At 43.4% G+C, this 20812-nt stretch overlaps 4 protein-coding genes across 7 annotated transcripts in view; all 4 read right to left on the reverse strand.

The window, feature by feature from the left end:
- LOC110504859 (protocadherin alpha-C2) overlaps window positions 1-20812 on the reverse strand; it is a 187298-nt gene that overhangs the window by 143502 nt on the left and 22984 nt on the right. For 2 of the 4 annotated variants that reach the window (XM_036969653.1, XM_036969642.1), the window contains exon 1: window positions 6870-9416. The exons of the other annotated variants lie outside the window; for them this stretch is intronic. In XM_036969653.1, the coding sequence (XP_036825548.1) occupies window positions 6870-9233 (2364 nt within the window). In that variant the 5' untranslated portion in view covers window positions 9234-9416. Of the gene's footprint in view, window positions 1-6869; window positions 9417-20812 lie in introns of those variants that run through there. 4 annotated transcript variants of the gene reach the window in all.
- Window positions 10155-12694, reverse strand: LOC118945981 (protocadherin alpha-3-like). The gene has a single exon (XM_036969632.1). The coding sequence runs from the start codon at window positions 12528-12530 to the stop codon at window positions 10155-10157; it is 2376 nt and encodes a 791-aa protein (XP_036825527.1). The 5' UTR covers window positions 12531-12694.
- Window positions 13318-15868, reverse strand: LOC118945982 (protocadherin alpha-3-like). The gene has a single exon (XM_036969633.1). The coding sequence runs from the start codon at window positions 15691-15693 to the stop codon at window positions 13318-13320; it is 2376 nt and encodes a 791-aa protein (XP_036825528.1). The 5' UTR covers window positions 15694-15868.
- Window positions 16318-19046, reverse strand: LOC118945989 (protocadherin alpha-8-like). Its single transcript, XM_036969655.1, has one exon. The coding sequence runs from the start codon at window positions 18891-18893 to the stop codon at window positions 16422-16424; it is 2472 nt and encodes an 823-aa protein (XP_036825550.1). The 5' UTR covers window positions 18894-19046; the 3' UTR covers window positions 16318-16421.

Below are 20812 nucleotides of genomic sequence, written 5' to 3' on the forward strand. Positions count from 1 at the left end.
TGGGACTTTGTGCGCTTACTAATGAGCTCAACAGACTGTGACAGACAGAGACAGAGATGGGGAGGAGAGACAGACACAGCAGTAGACAGATTGAAGGATGCTGAAGAGAGAAGAAGGACATAGAAAACAGAGGACGATGCCACAGCAGATGAGATGAACATCTTGCAGAGGCACTCTGTGCAAAATCCCCTGATACGTGAGAAGGACAGGGTGGAATAAGCAGTCCTGATTCCAGTACCTGGCAGCTCCTCAGATACACTCAGACCTTCCCATAATCTGTCCCAGAGGATCAGGGGGAGGCAAGGGGGAGACAGGGGCAATCAATCTTTTCTTTGATTTTTTGGCGGGATGTGTCTTAATTTGGCGTTAGGGTTGTTGCGTAACCTCCCCTCTGTCTCTCTGTGTGTGTGAGGCAGTGGGTTGTCTCAGAGGGTCTGTCTTTATTTAGATTGGTTCACTGGTGACGCGCAGAATGACTGAACAGCTGAGGGAGTGACGCTGGTGAGTGTGTGTGAGTGTGTGTGTGTGTGTGTGTGTGTGTGTGTGTGTGTGTGTGTGTGTGTGTGTGTGTGTGTGTGTGTGTGTGTGTGTGTGTGTGTGTGTGTACCTAGTGTGAGTGCTTGTGTATAAATTGGATGAACCTAATCATTGTAATGCATTTGTGAGTGTGTGTGTGCCTCTGTGAACAACACAGGACAGGAGTGTTTTTGTCGTACACTGCTCTGGGTGGCTGTGTGTGTGTGTGTGTGTGTGTGTGTGTGTGTGTGTGTGTGTGTGTGTGTGTGTGTGTGTGTGTGTGTGTGTGTGTGTGTGTGTGTGTGTGTGTGTGTGTGTGTGTGTGTGTGTGTTTGTGTGTGTAAATTAGATTACCCTCACAGCTCTGACCTGGATGTGAGTGGCGCTGTGTCCTACAAAGAGCAGCACAGAACGTGTGCCTTCCTGACACACAGCAGCTTCAACCACATACAGAGCAACATCCCCATTCACAGCCACAAGCACAACCCCACAGGGATGGCAGAGAGAGAGAGAGAGAGAGAGAGAGAGAGAGAGAGAGAGAGAGAGAGAGAGAGAGAGAGAGAGAGAGAGGCTGTGGAGGGAGGGAGAGGAACAGTAAATGGAGAAGGAGTGTGAGGAGAGATGGAGAGAAAGAGGACAGAAAGACAGTGGTAGAGAGGGAGAGGAGAAAGGGAGAGAAAGAGGACAGAAAGACAGTGGTAGAGAGGGAGAGGAGAAAGGGAGAGAAAGAGGACAGAAAGACAGTGGTAGAGAGGGAGAGGAGAAAGGGAGAGAAAGAGGACAGAAAGACTGGTAGAGAGGGAGAGGAGAAAGGGAGAGGTGGAAGACAGGAAGACAGTGGTAGAGAGGGAGAGGAGAAAGGGAGAGGTGGTAGACAGGAAGAGAGGGGAAGGGGACAGGAAGACAGTGGTAGCGAGGGAGAGGAGAAAGGGAGAGGTGGTAGACAGGAAGAGAGGGGTAGGGGACAGGAAGACAGTGGTAGAGAGGGAGAGGAGAAAGGGAGAGGTGGTAGACAGGAAGAGAGGGGAAGAGGACAGGAAGACAGTGGTAGCGAGGGAGAGGAGAAAGGGAGAGGTGGTAGACAGGAAGAGAGGGGTAGGGGACAGGAAGACAGTGGTAGAGAGGGAGAGGAGAAAGGGAGAGGTGGAAGACAGGAAGAGAGGGGAAGGGGACAGGAAGGGGGAGAAAAGATGGTTAAGGGATGCAGGGAAAGTAGAGAAAATAGGAGAGGGTTTAACGTACAGAAAAGAGTGGAGGGAGCTGAGCAAAAGGGATAGGCCATTGTGTGAAAACTATAGAATACCAAAGACGAAGCAGCAGGAACACAAAAAAAGGGAGTTAGAGAGAAAGGGAAAGGTAAAGAAGGGGTTGAAAGGGGAGGTGAAACAGAGGAGAACCGAGTGCAGGGAACACAAATGAGGACAAAGACAGAGGATTCTGGGTAAAATTTAAACAGAGATTAAGCAAAAGACCAGCGCTGAGAGAGAGAGAGAGAGAGAGAGAGAGAGAGAGAGAGAGAGAGAGAGAGAGAGAGAGAGAGAGAGAGAGAGACAGAGAGAGAGAGAGAGAGAGAGAGAGAGAGAGAGAGAGAGAGAGAAAGAGAGAGAGAGAGAGAGAAAGAAAGAGAAGGGAATAGAAAAGGAAGTGGACTTGGGGTGAAAGAAGACGGTGTGTGTGCAGCCATCTAAAATTAGGCCCATTCTCCTCCTGTTGGAATTGGGTACAACACTGCTTAAAAGCTTTAGTGGCTGATTGTAATACTTATGCCTGTCTGCAGTCTCCCTGTGGCACTGAAGACACACTGACAGAGAGAACCCTCTCACACAATTACTAAAGACAACTGACACACTGTCTGACACATCAGACCACAAAGGTGCATTACAGTGTGAGCAGTTCTGATCTCAGACACTTGGCAAGCTAACACAATTACACAGACTAACCAAGCACACACAAATAGCCACTATAGCAAAGATAAACCACACCCGGAAAATGCAACAAACACTATGATGGAAGAACAAACGGTGCTATGATGAAAGAGGTTACACACTCAGACACATACAGTTGTGAATTTAGTACGATTGCTTGCATATTTTCACAAGCACAGCCTTCTGTTCTAAAGATGACCTTGCCAACCACAGTCCCAATAGGTAAATGTACACGCAACGATAGACCCCGAATACCTACACCACACAGACTACGGATGAAGGGAGCAAATGTGGCCCAGTGAAACCATGTATATTCACGCTGTGTGTCAAGAGGGCCTGCAGAGAACACCAATGTGACCCACTGAAGTCATGACATCACTTGTTGGCTTAATGAGACACAAGCACTCTCTTTCTACATCTACTCTCTCTCCATCTACTCTCTCTCTATCTCTAAATCTACTCTCTATCATGACATCACTTATTGGCTTAATGAGACACATACTGTCCAAGCACGCTAAATCTACTCTCTATCTCTCTCTCCATCTACTCTCTCTCTATCTCTAAATCTACTCTCTATCTCTCTCTCTCCATCTACTCTCTATCTCTAAATCTACTCTCTTTCTACATCTACTCTCTCTCCATCTACTCTCTCTATCTCCATCTACTCTCTCTCTATCTCTAAATCTACTCTCTATCATGACATCACTTGTTGGCTTAATGAGACACATACTGTCCAAGCACGCTTGGCATTGCCCCTGTGCACGCACTGAAACACACAGAGACTGACACATTTTAATGGAGCACTACTGCTTTTCTATTCTCCTTCTACTCTCCATCTACCTATCTCTCCATCTACTCTCTATCTACTCTCCATATATCTATCTCTCCATCTACTCTCTATCTACTCTCCATATATCTATCTCTCCATCTACTCTCTATATATCTATCTCTCCATCTACTCTCTATCTACTCTCTATATATCTATCTCTCAATCTACTCTCTATCTACTCTCCATCTATCTATCTCTCCATCTACTCTCTATCTACTCTCCATATATCTATCTCTCCATCTACTCTCTATCTACACTCCATATATCTATCTCTCCTTCTACTCTCCATCTACCTATCTACTCTCCATATATCTATCTTTCCATCAGCTCTCTATCTACTCTCCATATATCTATCTCTCCATCTACTCTCTATATATCTATCTCTCAATCTACGCTCTATCTACTCTCCATCTATCTATCTCTCCATCTACTCTATCTACTCTCCATATATCTATCTCTCCATCGACTCTCTATCTACTCTCCATATATATATATCTCTCCATCTACTCTCTATCTACTCTCCATCTACTCTCTATCTACTCTCCATATATCTATCTCTCCATCTACTCTCTATCTACTCTCCATATATATATCTCTCCATCTACTCTCTATCTACTCTCCATATATCTATCTCTCCATCTACTCTCTATCTACTCTCCATATATCTATCTCTCCATCTTCTCTCTATCTACTCTCCATATATCTATCTCTCCATCTACTCTCCATATATATATCTACTCCCCATATATCTATCCCTCCATCTACTCTCTATCTACTCTCCATCTATCTATCTCTCCATCTTCTCTCCATCTATCTATCTCTCCATCTACTCTCTATCTACTCTCCATCTACGCTCTATCTACTCTCCATATATCTATCTCTCCATCTACGCTCTATCTACTCTCCATATATCTATCCCTCCATCTACTCTCCATATATCTATCTCTCCATCTTTTCTCTATCTACTCTCCATATATCTATCCCTCCATCTACTCTCCATCTATCTCTCTCCATCTACTCTCTATCTACTCTCCATCTATCTATCTCTCCATCTTCTCTCCATCTCTCTCGCTCTCCATCTACTCTCTATCTCTAAATCTACTCTCTCTATCTCCATCTACTCTCTCCATCTACTCTCTATCTCTAAATCTACTCTCTTTCTCTCCATCTCCATCTACTCTCTATCTCTAAATCTACTCTCCATCTACTCTCTATCTCTAAATCTACTCTCTCTCTCCATCTACTCTCTCTCTCTCTAAATCTACTCTCTTTCTACATCTACTCTCTCCATCTACTCTCTCTCTATCTCTAAATCTACTCTCTATCTCTCTCTCCATCTACTCTCTATCTCCATCTACTCTCCGTCTCTCCATCTCTGACTTCCCCCCATATCAGTAATTCCAGTACTGATATCTAACTCTCTCTTCACCCTTGACTATCCCACCATCTCTCTTTGTCCACCTTCTGCATTGTTTCACACTCCTCTCAATCAATGTGTATACGTGTCACTGAATAGGAATAACTTAGCAGTGCACTGCTGTTTTAACTAACCCCAGTCATACTATTCCTAGCCTGTAGAATTACCAAAGTGTGAAATCTGAAGTGACCTAGTAGAGTAAAATGGGAAATGAACATAACTCAATATATTTAACAACGTGTTGATGTATGTTCACATGTACTATTGCTTCTCTGTTGACACCATCAGTTGACCAACTTACAATGAGGATTGCGCTAACATAATCCATGGGTTTCACAAAAACATGAACCAATTTTCATTAAATAATGTGCGAGAAGGCATAGCCATAGAAAAGCCATCCCCTCCCCCTCCTCTTCCACCTGCTCCCTCCCTTTCCCTCTCTCTCGTTGCTGAGACCGCTGCACTGCACGCGAGGCTCACCGACATGCTGTGGAAAACCAGCCACTACAGAGAGGTAATTCTGCCAGTGCGTTGCTAGGGCAACACCACCATCCCCTAGACTCGACCTGGTTCAGCCACACTCTCATAGCTAATGAGACACAACATCTGTGTTAGCCAATAGCATGAGGCCATTTTTTGAAAATCAAAACAAAGGCCCATTACTATTTCAACCACACTGCATTAGAACACAGACTATGGGAACAGGGAAGGAACATTCGTCGCTGGTTGTGTTCCAAGCCCCATGTAAATACTGAATGGCAGCTCCCTAGGGAAGCCAAGCAGCGCACCCCCACCCCAACCTACCCGGCTGGCTAGCAGTGCGCCAGAGGCGGGCAGCTCTCTCTCTCCCAGCCACAGGCACAGCTTCAGCAGCGCACGGCCCACATAATCAGTTACCACCACGGAGAGCAGGCCTTCAGACACATTCTCATTCAGACAAACAAGGAGGTGGAGTGGGTTCACACTCCAAAATATGTTGCTTAAAGTTTACTTCATTGTTCAATGTTTTAAATGTTTTACTGCATCCGGGAGAGCGTACACAGATTGTTTTGTCTTAACATCCTTCTTCAGTGTGTAGGTACGATGTTCTTTCATTCAAAACAGTATTTGTGAAGAACAACAGATGGGCAGCAGGTGCTTCTAATCGGGGTTGTCACTCATCTGCCAATCAGAGACGTGGCCCCTCTGGTCTACCTGCTAACACATTTGTCACAAAAGAATACAGAATTATAGGGGATGGGAGCAGGCATAAAGGGCCCCTCACAAATCAATGGCCCCAGGTGTCCGCTCAGTCATACTCATTCACTCCCGGGCACGCACACACACACCACCGTTGTCTTACGAAGTTACATGCCACATGATAAGACCTGCTACTAACCCATCTAATTAAAACAACACAACAACCGTCACATTGTTAGAAACCAAAACAACTTGACTGTCTGGAAAAGGGGCCGATACGATAGTGTCCTAGGTTTCAAGGCTGCGTTAAATCTCCAGTAGACTCTCTTTCTGAGGGGGCGTAGCCCCACATACGGATTATGAAAAGCCTTTGATTGCTGAAATAGCTCCATTCAAGGCAACAACACAAGCTGAAGACGGAAATGAGTGGACCGAGGACCTGTAAATAAGGCTCAACGTACGGCTCTGTAAGTATGAGGCTGAAGTTAGCCCCATCCACTGACCTACAGTCAGCATTATATTTTACCTACTTATAGTCTAAATAGTTCTTGGCCCACATGTTGGCCTGAGCGGGTTCACTAATCTATGAATTACATGGATATTTTCCCTTGTTTTATTAACAAGTATCAACATTGTATCAATACAATACCAAGCCCAGGCTGACCCTCCTGAACAAGCAGACTGGAACCACCATGTATACCTGAGAAAACCATCCTCTTTCCTGCTCACCTCTAACCGTATAGGATCAGACCAGCCTACACATCCAAAGTGAGTTGATAAGTGAAAACAGATGGGCTGTCAGGTGACATGTCCAACTAAATAAAGTCCTATACTCCTTTACGTCTCATGTTACAGCATGACAGCCGTGTCACCAAAATATTACATAGGCCCGTCCACTCCGTAACACAGTCAGCTCGTTGAGACATCCATGACAGGACAAAACAGGCTATATTAGGCCACCCATAGCAGATTGTAATATATTTTAGATTGATGACCTCCTTACCTCTCCAGAAGCTCTCCTCCTGTGTTCGGGTACCACTAGAGTATTCCCATTGCTGCCCGGGACAATAGTAGAACCTATACTCATTCTGGGTCCAACTAACATGTACCGTTTGTCTCCGGATCGGTACTGGATGCTGTGGCACAGTGTCCCGTCGTAATTCACATCTTGTAAATACTTGGAGGAATAGTCTGGGGCTTTGGAGCACTGCATTACAATCAACACGATGATACTGATTATAAAAAGTGCTGAAACTGACATCAAAGTTATGATCAAATAAAATGTAACGCTGTTCTCCTCCTCGTCTTTTACTGCGCTTTTAACATCAGAAGCTGCAAAAGCCTCTTTGGGCTCCACAACGTTGATAATCACAGTAGCTGTTGCTGAGAGTGAAACGTTCCCATTGTCTTTTACCAGTATGACCAGTTTATGCTCAGCCTCGTCTGTCTCTGTGAATGACCGAAGTGTCCTTATCTGTCCTGTATAACGGTCCAAGGCAAAGAGACTGTGGTCAGTAACTTCCTGCAGTGAAAATAATAACCAGCCGTTATATCCTATATCAGCGTCATAGGCTCTCACTTTAGTCACCAAATGGCCTGCGTTCACATTGCGGGGAATCTCCTCCACACCTTCAGCGGAACCATTAGCGCTGACTGGATACAAGATCACTGGAGCGTTGTCGTTCTGATCCAGAATGAACACATTCACTGTGACGTTGCTGCTTAGTGACGGAGTTCCAGAGTCTGTAGCTACAACTTGGAATTGAATTGTTTTTAATGTTTCAAAGTCAAAGCTTTTTAGCGCCAAAATGTTTCCATTATCTGAATTTATGTTGAGGAAAGATGCCCATTTGTTCTCCTCGCCACTGCCTCTAAGAATATGATATGAAATAAGTGCGTTTTCATCTATGTCACGATCAGATGCACTCACACAAAATACTGAGGCGCCTGAGTGGTTATTCTCAGTGACATAGAAAGTATAGGGGCTCAGTGAAAACTCTGGACTGTTGTCATTCACATCTGATACTACAACACTAATAGTCTTTACAGATGACAGGGGCGGATGGCCTTGGTCTGTGGCTACTATTGTTAGATCATATTGAAATACTTTCTCTCTATCCAGAGGTGACTTGGTGACTACAGAATACATGTTGTCATGTAGAGATGGCAATAGCGTGAAAGGTACGTCTTCCAATACATGGCAGAGAACTTTCCCATTGAGACCAGAGTCCAAATCAGTAACACTAATCAGTGCCACCGTGGTTCCGGGCCTAGAATCTTCGGGAATTGCCTTAGAAAATGATGTCACCTCTATCTCAGGTGCGTTGTCGTTGAGGTCAACGATTTTAATTTTTACGCTTTTGTCTATTGTCAGAGGAAGTTGTCCTTGATCTGATGCCTGTATGTCAACCAGATAGCTATCCCTTTCCTCAAAATCTATTTGCCCTTTTACAGTTATTTCACCTGTAATGGTGTCTACATCAAAAAGTTTCCTTAACTTGCTGTTGATGTCATTGCCAAATGAGTAAATTACATTCCCATTCTGGCCGCTATCTAAATCGGTGGCATTTACCTTGATGACCATAGTTCCCAAAGGAGCGTTTTCATTTACACTTACAGAATATATATCTTTAGTGAACACAGGACTATTGTCATTAACATCCAGTACATCCACTGATATTTCGAGAGTTCCAGATCTGGGTGGTTTTCCACCATCAATGGCAGTGAGGAGGAGTTTATGGCTTCTTACAGCTTCTCTATCTAACTGCTTCTGTAAAACCAACAATGGGATTTTACCGTCCTCACCTCGATCTTTAACCTCCAAACGAAAATGGTCATTATGACTCAGTTTATATTGTTGAACGGAGAATGGACCTTCATCTGGGTCACGCGCTGCTTGTAGCTGAAATCGCGCCCCCGGTAACCTGGACTCTGAAATCTCTAACCGTTTCTCTTTCTCGGGAAAGCTGGGAGAATGGTCGTTAACATCTAACACCTCCACTGAGACATAATGGATCTCCAGCGGGTTCTCTAGAACGGTTTTCAGGTTGATCAAACACACGCTGCTCCGTTCACACACCTCCTCTCGGTCTATTTTTCGGTTCACGTATAAGATGCCGTTATTCTGGTTTAGCTGGAAAAGGGGTTCGGTCGAGCCAGACACGATTCGAAATCCCCTCTCCTTTAAGGTGCTGAGATCTATTCCCAAATCCTTAGCTATATTCCCCAGTACAGTTCCTTCCTTAAGCTCTTCAGAGATAGAGTATCTTATCTGTGCAGATGCCACGGTCCAAAAAAAAAACATAGCAACCATGAAAACTACCCTCTGCCGTCGCTCCCGCCATTCCCCGCATCCTCTTTGTTCCATGTTTTTAAGGTTAAAGAGAAATCCAGAGCAGTTTCACTACGCCTCTGCCGGCAACGTCATCTTATTCACTGCACTCCCAAATATAAACACAGCTCGGTATCTTACAATACGTTGGCGTTGAAAGGTTTCAAATGACAATTTATCCTCGAAGCTCACGGCTGTAGTCTGCTAGCGACGAAATACCAAACCAGCTATAAAGGGAGGACTCAAAAGTATGACCAATAGAGTGATTTCATAACCCTTCTTCGACTTGCGCACTGACACCATGCGTTTCAGCCTCATATTGCAGGATTGAGTATAATTGGACCCTTTACGATATTTTTTTTACACGAAAACCGAGTGCTATTTCGAAACAAAACATTGTACTCGAAAAAACAACATTACAAACCATGGTGCGGGTTAGGGAAAGATGGGACATGCATGGGGAAGATCCTTATGAGACGTCAGGGTGTGCATGTTGGTTGATGTTTAGAAGTTTGCAACAAGTGTCCTACATAGAACTACATGGTTTGGACCATATGTCAATTAAGACTGAAAATGCTTCTTCTATAGCCTAAGTGAAACTACAAAGCGTCTTTAACCATCTCAAGAGAGTTTTGTCACAACGAAGATGCCGAATGAACTCCACCGGGTTTCAGCACCATGGACAGCGGAAGTCCCTAGTACAGCGTCTTTTGACAAGAAAACCCCCGTGGGACAGCGCCCTCTGAGGTATACACAATATTTTTAATCGAGCGATTCAGAAAACAACACAAACAAATGCACGCTTTTCACACCTACAATAGTGGCTATCATATGTGCCACCCCATAGACAACTCATACATTCAGTCCCTGGGGCACGGATCCTGTAACCATCAGAAATAGTACTTAGATTGAAAATACTGAGAACTAACGAGTAATTAGTTCCTCGTGACAATGGGGTCAACTTCTTACCTCTCCAGAAGCTCTCCTCCTGTGGTCCGGTACCACTAGAGTATTCCCATTGCTGCCCGGGACAATAGTAGAACCTATACTCATTCTGGGTCCAACTAACATGTACCGTTTGTCTCCGGATCGGTACTGGATGCTGTGGCACAGTGTCCCGTCGTAATTCACATCTTGTAAATACTTGGAGGAATCGTCTGGGGCTTTGGAGCACTGCATTACAATCAACACGATGATACTGATTATAAAAAGTGCTGAAACTGACATCAAAGTTATGATCAAATAAAATGTAATGTTGTTCTCCTCCTCGTCTTTTTCTGCGCTTTTAACATCAGAAGCTGCAAAAGCCTCTTTGGGCTCCACAACGTTGATAATCACAGTAGCTGTTGCTGAGAGTGAAACGTTCCCATTGTCTTTTACCAGTGTGACCAGTTTATGCTCAGCCTCGTCTGTCTCTGTGAACGACCGAAGTGTCCTTATCTGTCCTGTATAACGGTCCAAGGCAAAGAGACTGTGGTCAGTAACTTCCTGCAGTGAAAATAATAACCAGCCGTTATATCCTATATCAGCGTCATAGGCTCTAACTTTAGTCACCAAATGGCCTGCGTTCACATTGCGGGGAATCTCCTCCACACCTTCAGTGGAACCGTTAGCGCTGACTGGATACAAGATCACTGGAGCGTTGTCGTTCTGATCCAGAATGAACACATTCACTGTGACGTTGCTGCTTAGTGACGGAATTCCAGAGTCTGTAGCTACAACTTGGAATTTAAATGTTTTGAGGGTTTCAAAGTCAAAACTTTTTAGCGCCAAAATGTTTCCATTTTCTGAATTTATGTTGAGGAAAGATGCCCATTTATTATCGTCACCACCGTCTCTCAGAATATGATATGAAATAAGTGCGTTTTCATTTATGTCACGATCAGATGCACTTACTGAAAATACTGAGGCGCCTGGGTGGTTATTCTCAGTGACATAGAAAGTATAGGGGCTCATTGAAAACTCTGGACTGTTATCATTCACATCTGATACCACAACACTAATAGTCTTTACGGATGACAGGGACGGCTGGCCTACATCTTTCGCAACGATTGTTAGATCATATTCAGACTGTTTTTCCCTATCCAGAGGTGACTTGGTGACTACCGAATACATGTTATCCTGTGAAGACGGCGTTAGAGTGAACGGGACGCCATCGCTTATAGAACAGAGAAGTTTCCCATTGAGACCAGAGTCCTCATCACTGACACTGATTAGTGCTACAGTGGTACCGGGTCTAGAATCCTCGGGGATTGCGTTAGAAAAGGACGTCACCTCTATCTCAGGTGCATTATCATTCAGGTCAACTATCTTTACTGTTACGCTTTTGTCTGCTGTCAGGGGAGCAGATCCCTTATCCGATGCCTGTATATCAATCTCATAGCTGTCCTCTATTTCAAAATCGATCCATCCTTTGACAATTATCTCACCAGAGATAGCATCTACTTCAAAAAGTTCTCGTAACTTACTGTTCACATTACTACCAAAATAATAAATGATTTCACCGTTTGAACCCTCGTCCAAATCCGTAGCGTTGACTTGTATGACCGTTGTGCCAATAGGAGAATTTTCATTTAGCGTCACAGAGTATAACTCTTTAGTGAAAACAGGCATATTATCATTAACATCTAAAACGTCCACTAATATTTCTATAGTACCAGACTTGGGAGGTTTGTCTCCGTCAATGGCTGTGAGCAGTAATTTATGCCTTTTCAAAGCTTCTCTATCTAGTGGTTTCTGGAGATTTAAGATAGGGATTTTACCATCCTTTCCACGGTCTTTTACTTCTAAACGGAAATGATCGCTTTGGCTGAGTTTATATTGTTGAACAGAATATATCCCACCGTCTGGGTCCCGGGCAGCCTGGAGCTGAAATCGCGCCCCTGGTAAGGCTGACTCAAATATCTCTAACCGTTTCTCTTTCTCAGGAAAGCTGGGAGAATGGTCGTTAACATCTAACACCTCCACTGAGACATAATGGATCTCCAGCGGGTTCTCCAGAACGGTTTTCATGTTGATCAAACACACGCTGCTCCGTTCACACACCTCCTCTCGGTCTATTTTTCGGTGCAAATACAAGATGCCGTCATTCTGGTTCACCTGGAAAGGGGGCTCGGTCGAGCCCGACACGATTCGAAATCCCCTCTCCTTCAAGGTTCTCAGATCTATTCCCAAATCCTTAGCTATATTCCCCACGACAGTTCCTTCCTTAAGCTCTTCAGAGATGGAGTATCTTAACTGTGCCGACGCCCCGCTCCAAAAGAGAACCAAAGCAACCATGAATACGACCCACTGCCGTCGCTGCCTCCATGACCTGAATCCTCTTTGTTCCATGATTTCCAGATAAGTAAAAGCTGTACACAGTACTTCCGCTATGCCTCAATCTGGGGAAACGATCTATCCAATACATTCGTGACTATAACATCAGCTAATTATCCAAAGTTATATTTATTCTGGCAATGTAAGATATTATTCTCCCCACGATGCTGCATGACTAAATTCCGCCATCAACTGAATAATCTACGAAACCAACAAGGGGGCGGACTCAAAATATGACGGGAGAAAATGTATCAGGAGTGTTATTCTAGTTGGGTACTGACACCTTGCGATACTACGTCACATTACAATATCATTTCAGAGTTTACATTTTTATATTTCAATACTGAAAACTACCTTGGCACAATACACAATTGACAAAACGTTACTGCAAAATGTGTATAGATATGGGAGTTCTGGTTGAATATGACATATCATGATGTATTCACAAGAACTAAAGCGTTACGCAAGAATGCAACAAGTGACGCACAAGGAAATAAAATTGAGAAACATTTACAGAGAAAGGGGAGAGTTTATATGTCATCACCTTTTGTCAAGCGTTCATAAAATAGCGCTTTGAAGTGCCGAACGTTTCAGCACCACTGTGGCGGTCAGCGCCCAGTGAGCAGCGGCTGTAAATGAATGAGAAACTTCTACTGTGATGTGAGATCATGTGAGAATCAACAGCCCTCTTACGTAAATAACAAAACAGACCTATTTAAAATACTCACAAATGGCTAAAAATGATACTCGAAAATCAGCCTCAATGGAGGGTACGTGATGACAGTGAAATACAAGGTTGTTTTCAACTTCTTACCTCTCCAGAAGCTCTCCTCCTGTGGTCGGGTACCACTAGAGTATTCCCATTGCTGCCCGGGACAATAGTAGAACCTATACTCATTCTGGGTCCAACTAACATGTACCGTTTGTCTCCGGATCGGTACTGGATACTGTGGCACAATGTCCCGTCGTAATTCACATCTTGTAAATACTTGGAGGAATCGTCTGGGGCTTTGGAGCACTGCATTACAATCAACACGATGACACTGATGATAAAAAGTGCTGAAACTGACCCCAAAGTTATGATCAAATAAAATGTAATGCTGTTCTCCTCCTCGTCTTTTACTGCGCTTTTAACATCAGAAGCTGCAAAAGCCTCTTTGGGCTCCACAACGTTGATAAGCACAGTAGCTGTTGCTGACAGTGAAACGTTCCCATTGTCTTTTACCAGTATGACCAGTTTGTGCTCAGCCTCGTCTGTCTCTGTGAATGACCGAAGTGTCCTTATCTGTCCTGTATAACGGTCCAAGGCAAAGAGACTGTGGTCAGTAACTTCCTGCAGTGTAAATAATAACCAGCCGTTATATCCTATATCAGCGTCATAGGCTCTCACTTTAGTCACCAAATGGCCTGCGTTCACATTGCGGGGAATCTCCTCCACACCTTCAGCGGAACCGTTAGCGCTGACTGGATACAAGATCCCTGGAGCGTTGTCGTTCTGATCCAGAATGAACACATTCACTGTGACGTTGCTGCTTAGTGACGGAATTCCAGAGTCTGTAGCTACAACTTGGAATTTAAATGTTTTTAAAGTTTCAAAGTCAAAGCTTTTTAGCGCCAAAATGTTTCCATTTTCTGAATTTATGTTGAGGAAAGATGCCCATTTATTATCGTCACCAACGTCTCTCAGAATATGATATGAAATAAGTGCGTTTTCATTCATGTCACGATCAGATGCACTTACTGAAAATACTGAGGCGCCTGGGTGGTTATTCTCAGTGACATAGAAAGTATAGGGGCTCAGTGAAAACTCTGGACTGTTGTCATTCACATCTGATACTACAACACTAATAGTCTTTACGGATGACAGGGACGGCTGGCCTGCGTCTTTAGCAACTATTGTTAGATCATATTCGGACTGTTTTTCCCTATCCAGAGGTGACTTGGTGACTACAGAGTACATGTTTTCTTGTAAAGACGACGTTAATTTGAAAGGATTGTCCTCGGTTAGAAGACAGACAACTTTCCCATTGAGACCAGAGTCCAAATCATTAACACTGATTAGTGCTACAGTGGTACCGGGTCTAGAATCCTCTGATATTGAGTTAGAGAATGATGTCACCTCAATCTCAGGTGCATTATCGTTGACATCCACAATTTTAATAATTACAGTTTTGTCTGTTGTCAAAGTAGCTGCCCCTTTGTCTGACGCTTGTATATCGATCTCATACTTGTTATTTTCTTCGAAATCAATAAGTCCTGTTACAATTATTTCGCCAGTAATCGGGTCTAAATGAAAACATTCCAGGACCTCTCCTTCCACGTCACTACCAAATGAATAGACAACTTCACCATTAGAACCCTCGTCCAGATCAGTGGCGTTAACCTGTATGACTGTTGTTCCTATATTAGCGTTTTCATTCAGCAATACAGAGTATGAATCTACAGTAAAAACCGGGGGGTTATCATTGACATCGGATACATCTACAGTTATTCTCATGTCTCCAGATCTTGGAGGTTTTCCTCCATCAATAGCTGTGAGCAGCAATATATGGCTCTTTACAGCCTCTCTATCCAGTGGTTTCTGTAAAATAAGACTAGGGGTTTTACGGTCCTCACCTCGATCTTTAACCTCTAAACGGAAATTATCATTATGACTGAGTTTATATTGTTGAACGGAATATATCCCACCGTCTGGGTCACGAGCTGCTTGTAGCTGAAATCGCGCCCCTGGTAACGCAGATTCTGAAATCTCTAACCTTTTCTCTTTCTCGGGAAAGCTGGGAGAATGGTCGTTAACATCTAACACCTCCACCGCGACATAATGGATCTCGAGCGGGTTCTCTAGAACGGTTTTCAGATTGATCAAACACACGCTGCTCCGTTCACACACCTCCTCTCGGTCTATTTTTCGGTTCACGTACAAGATGCCATCATTCTGGTTTAGCTGGAAAAGGGGCTCCTTCGAGCCAGACACGATTCGAAATCCCCTCTCCTTCAAGGTGCTCAGATCTATTGTCAAATCTTTAGCGACATTCCCGATGACAGTTCCTTCTTTAAGCTCTTCGGAGATGGAGTATCTTATCTGAGCTGAAGCTCCGATCCAAAAGAAAACCAAAGCAACTATGTAGGTGACCCACTGCCGTGGATCTCGCCATGCCCTGCATCCTCTTTGTTCCATGTTTTAGAATAAATAACGTGAATTCACAGCACTTCCGCTATTCCTTCATTGGTGACAGTTGTCCATCCATTATATTAGCAAATATGACAAATGCTCATGATCCAATAGTGTTTTAAGAATGTCAATTTTAGACATTATTCTCCCCACGATCCTGCATAACTGCATTCCTCCAGCGACGGAAACATCCAAACAGCAAGTGGGCGGAGTCAAACGCGTTATGGTAATTATTTCTATCAAGATCGTTATTGTAGTTGGGTACTGACATCATGCGATTCTACCTGACATTACACTATCGTTGAAACTTAGTAATGGAATCTTGACACGATACATATCAGATAAAACATTACTGCAAAAGTGGTATTGTTTTTTTTTTAAGTCGGTATACACGTTACAATACATTATGTACAATGCTTATTTTTGCTAACATAAAGCAACATTTACCCTACTCATGTATGCAACAAGTGTCTGACATGGAAAAAAGAATGTTGAAGAATAAATTATCCACTATAAGAGCATGTATACGTCGTCACTTTCACCAGTTAAACAGCACATTCAACTGGTCAGCGTTTCAGCACCACAGTTGTGGACAGCGACCTGTCCTGACAGCAGTGTCACTTTCGGCGATCATTTGACAGCTAACAAACCTCTTTAGCCTAATTAAAAACCTAAAATGGTTCATACATTCACACATACCCCTTTCTTGGTCAATGAAATAGCAGACAGAAATTCTAACAAACATAATGAGAATAGTACGCCATCATCAAACTCATGCACACGCTCTCGGCACTGCATTGGTCATTAGGAGATTCCTGAACAGGTCGTTTTAAACTCCTTACCTCTCCAGAAGCACTTCTCCTGTGGTCAGGTACCACTAGAGTATTCCCATTGCTGCCCGGGACAATAGCAGAACCTATACTCATTCTGGGTCCAACTAACATGTACCGATTGTCTCCGGATCGGTACTGGATGCTGTGGCACAGTGTCCCGTCGTAATTCACATCTTGTAAATACTTGGAGGAATCGACTGGGGCTTTGGAGCACTGCATTACAATCAACACGATGACACTGATGATAAAAAGTGCTGAAACTGACCCCAAAGTTATGATCAAATAAAATGTAATGCTGTTCTCCTCCTCGTCTTTTACTGCGCTTTTAACATCAGAAGCTGCAAAAGCCTCTTTGGGCTCCACAACGTTGATAATCACAGTAGCTGTTGCTGAGAGTGAAACGTTCCCATTGTCTTTTACCAGTATGACCAGTTTGTGCTCAGCCTCGTCTGTCTCTGTGAATGACCGAAGTGTCCTAATCTGTCCTGTATAGCGGTCCAAGGCAAAGAGACTGTGGTCAGTAACTTCCTGCAGTGAAAATAATAACCAGCCGTTATATCCTATATCAGCGTCATAGGCTCTCACTTTAGTCACCAAATGGCCTGCGTTCACATTGCGGGGAATCTCCTCCACGCCTGCAGCGGAACCGTTAGCGCTGACTGGATACAAGATCACTGGAGCGTTGTCGTTCTGATCCAGAATGAACACATTCACTGTGACGTTGCTGCTTAGTGACGGAGTTCCAGAGTCTGTAGCTACAACTTGGAATTTAAATGTTTTGAGGGTTTCAAAATCAAAGCTTTTAAGCGCAACAATGTTCCCATTTTCTGAATTTAGGTTGAGGAAAGATGCCCATTTGTTCTCCTCGCCACTGTCTCTAAGAATATGATATGAAATAACGGCGTTTTCATCTATGTCACGATCTGAAGCACTCACACAAAATACTGAGGCGCCTGGTTCGTTATTCTCCGTGACATAGAAAGTATAGGGGCTCAGTGAAAACTCTGGACTGTTATCATTCACATCTGATACCACAACACTAATAGTCTTTACAGATGACAGGGGCGGATGGCCTTGGTCTGTGGCTACTACAGTTAGATCATATTGAGATACTTTCTCTCTATCCAGAGGTGACTTGGTGACTACAGAATACATGTTATCCTGTAAAGACGACATTAGCTTGAAAGGCAAGTTTTCCATTACAGAACATAAAACGTTCCCATTGAGACCAGAGTCTAAATCATTAACACTGATTAGTGCTACAGTGGTACCGGGTCTGGAATCTTCGGGGATTGCCTTCGAAAATGATGTCACTTCTATCTCTGGCGCATTATCGTTCACGTCAATAATCTTTACAATTACGCTTTTGTCTGTTGTCAATGGAACGGGTCCCTTATCAGATGCCTGTATATCAATGTCATAAATATTGTTTACCTCATAATCTATCAGACCTTTTACGGTTAGTTCACCAGTATTCGGATCCAATCCAAATAGTCGCAGTAACTTGTCATCTACTCCATTACCAAATGAATATATAATTTCACCGTTTGCGTCTTCGTCTAAATCGGTTGCTTTTACTTGAATGACAGTTGCACCGACAGGAGAATTTTCACCAAGCATTACAGAGTATACGTCTTTAGTGAAGACAGGTGAGTTATCATTAACATCCAATACCTCAACGATTATTTCGATAGTCCCAGACCTCGCTGGTTTTCCTCCATCAATGGCTGTAAGAAGTAATCTATGATTCTTAGCAGACTCCCTATCTAACTGCTTTTGTAAAATCAAAATAGGCATTTTACGGTCCTCACCTCTATCTTTAACTTCTATGCGAAAATGATCATTGTTTTTCAGTTTATATTGTTGAACAGAGTATGGGCCACTATCTGGGTCACGCGCAGCTTGTAGCTGAAAACGTGCCCCAGGTAACGCTGACTCAAACATCTCTAACCGTTTCTCTTTCTCAGGAAAGCTGGGAGAATGGTCGTTAACATCTAACACCTCCACTGCGACATAATGGATCTCCAGCGGATTCTCTAGAACGATTTTCAGGTTGATCAAACACACCGTGATCCGATCGCACACCTCCTCTCGGTCTATTTTTCGGGTCACATACAAGATACCGTCATTCTGGTTTAGCTGGAAAAGGGGCTCGTTCGAGCCAGACACGATTCGTAAACCCCTTTCCTTCAAGGTACTCAGATCTATTCTCAAATCCTTAGCTATATACCCCACGACAGTTCCTTCCTTAAGCTCTTCAGAGATGGAATATCTTATCTGGGCTGATGCTCCGCTCCAAAAGAAAATCAAAGCAACCATGTAGGTGACCGACGGCTGTCGCTCGCGCCATGCCCTGCATCCTCTTTGTTCCATGTTTAAGAATAAATAACTAGAATCAACAGAATTTCACTATTCCTCAATTTGTGTCAGTTGTCTGTCTATTAGCAAATATGACCCATGGTGACTATCCAATAGCGTTTTAAGAATATACATTTAGATCGTATCCTCCCCACGATGCTGCATGGCTGTAATTCCTCCAGTGATTGAATCAGCTGAGCAGCAAGGGGGCGGACTCAAAAGTATGACGGGGTGAAATCTACAAGGAGCAGAATTCTAGTTGTGTACTGACACCCATGGGCGAAAATCTGATATCAACCTTGAAGGGGACATTTTCTCAAGAGCAATTCCCGAGGGGGACACCAAAAGTAGAGCTGTAACACTGCCTACGTTGTAATATGTTAAATGTATATTGAGGAACCATAATTACTACAACTGGATAAATCATAGGTACAGCAGTTAACTGAAGAGTTTTCCCAACTTGTTCAAATTTTTAAATCATAATAATTTTACTACTAATAATAGTTATAGCAGTGTTCCTTATCAGTCCAGTATGTATGCAGGTATTTGTATTTACAACCAGCAATACCAAGCAAAGCCAGTAGGTGGTAATGGTACTGTACACTGTATGGGTGCAGGTTTCATAAATACAATGAACATGGTGTGTTCTCGTCTAAAATCATCTCCATTGAGAACCATCGAAGTTGGTCTCTGTATTGAATTGACCTTTTTATTGAACTTTTTCTGATTCATTTATATAGTCATTAAATATGTGCCACTGGTTTGAGTCTATTACAACATCTTTACAAGAACAAAACGCTCAGAATAAGTACAGTTCTAAAAGCGAAATAACTACTTCAATGAAAAACCCAAACAAATCCACCAAAATATCCTTCAGAAATACTTAGTTATTGTTCAGTCGGTGTCTCAACTCTTCAAACAACAGCTATGGACAAGTATGTCACACAAAGTATGCCATTTTAAATTAAATAAATAATTAGTAAGTGTACTGTCATGTACTAAAAACTACTAAACAAAAGAACATATATCATACTATACAGCAGGGGGTCTCAAACAGGGTAGGTGGACCCCTAGGGGTCCCTGGTGTAATGGCAAGGGGTCCATGAAATAAAAAAGTGTAATGAACGTATTCAGCAGCACAAGGATTCCAGTAACTTTACATATAATATAGAGGGGGTGGAGGTCCCTGAGGACCACTCAAAACCTTGCCTCAAAATATGCAGGGGTTCCAGTACCGAAAAAAGGTTGAGAACCACTGCTATACACACTACTGAACAAAACAACTGAACATATGTTTGAGGGTTTCAATGGATCCAACACATTGCTGGTAGATATTTTCCCTCAAGACTGTCCAGCCTGTCTTTATGTACATTACAGACAACTATGCCGTTCAGTCTCTCTTGGCCCATGCAAGCCCGTAACCAAGTCTTTAACCTGCGGAGTGCACTGAAACTCCTCTCAGCCTCACATGAAGACACCACAAACAAAATTCTGATCAGCACCTCAACTTGGTCAACAAACACCCACACCTCCACTGGAAGCCTCCTGAGGACCTCTGCTGCCTCTCAACTGCTGCTACAGGGGTATTTGATGCAACTGCACTGAAAGAGAATCTATGTTCCGCTCAGGGTACTGATCTAGAGACTCATCCAACTCCCCCGTGAGAAGCGCTCTTTCCAACTCTTACAGAATGTTTAGACTGTCCTGGTCAAAACGGTTGCCAAACAACCTCCACACCATCCAACACTTTAAAAAATTCTGCCCTATAGTGCCCCTACTGCTTTGCCAGCAAATCGTCTTGAGTGTCTTTCAATGGAGTCAATCAATGTTGTTGCTTTCTCATACAGTGCAAGGTAGCTTTCGTCATTTCGTCACTGCTGTTTACCCCAAGCACTGGATAACTGGGGACTGATTGGATTTAGCTGGTGTGCTGT

Source organism: Oncorhynchus mykiss, chromosome 31, assembly GCF_013265735.2.
Source record: "Oncorhynchus mykiss isolate Arlee chromosome 31, USDA_OmykA_1.1, whole genome shotgun sequence".
In the NCBI taxonomy this organism is placed as follows: domain Eukaryota; kingdom Metazoa; phylum Chordata; class Actinopteri; order Salmoniformes; family Salmonidae; genus Oncorhynchus; species Oncorhynchus mykiss.

What these genes read in the sequence shown, in the direction of transcription:
- LOC118945982 (XM_036969633.1), bottom strand. Translation starts at nt 15,693, where the DNA reads ATGGAACAAAGAGGATGCAGGGCATGGCGAGATCCACGGCAGTGGGTC.
- LOC118945989 (XM_036969655.1), bottom strand. Translation starts at nt 18,893, where the DNA reads ATGGAACAAAGAGGATGCAGGGCATGGCGCGAGCGACAGCCGTCGGTC.
- LOC118945981 (XM_036969632.1), bottom strand. Translation starts at nt 12,530, where the DNA reads ATGGAACAAAGAGGATTCAGGTCATGGAGGCAGCGACGGCAGTGGGTC.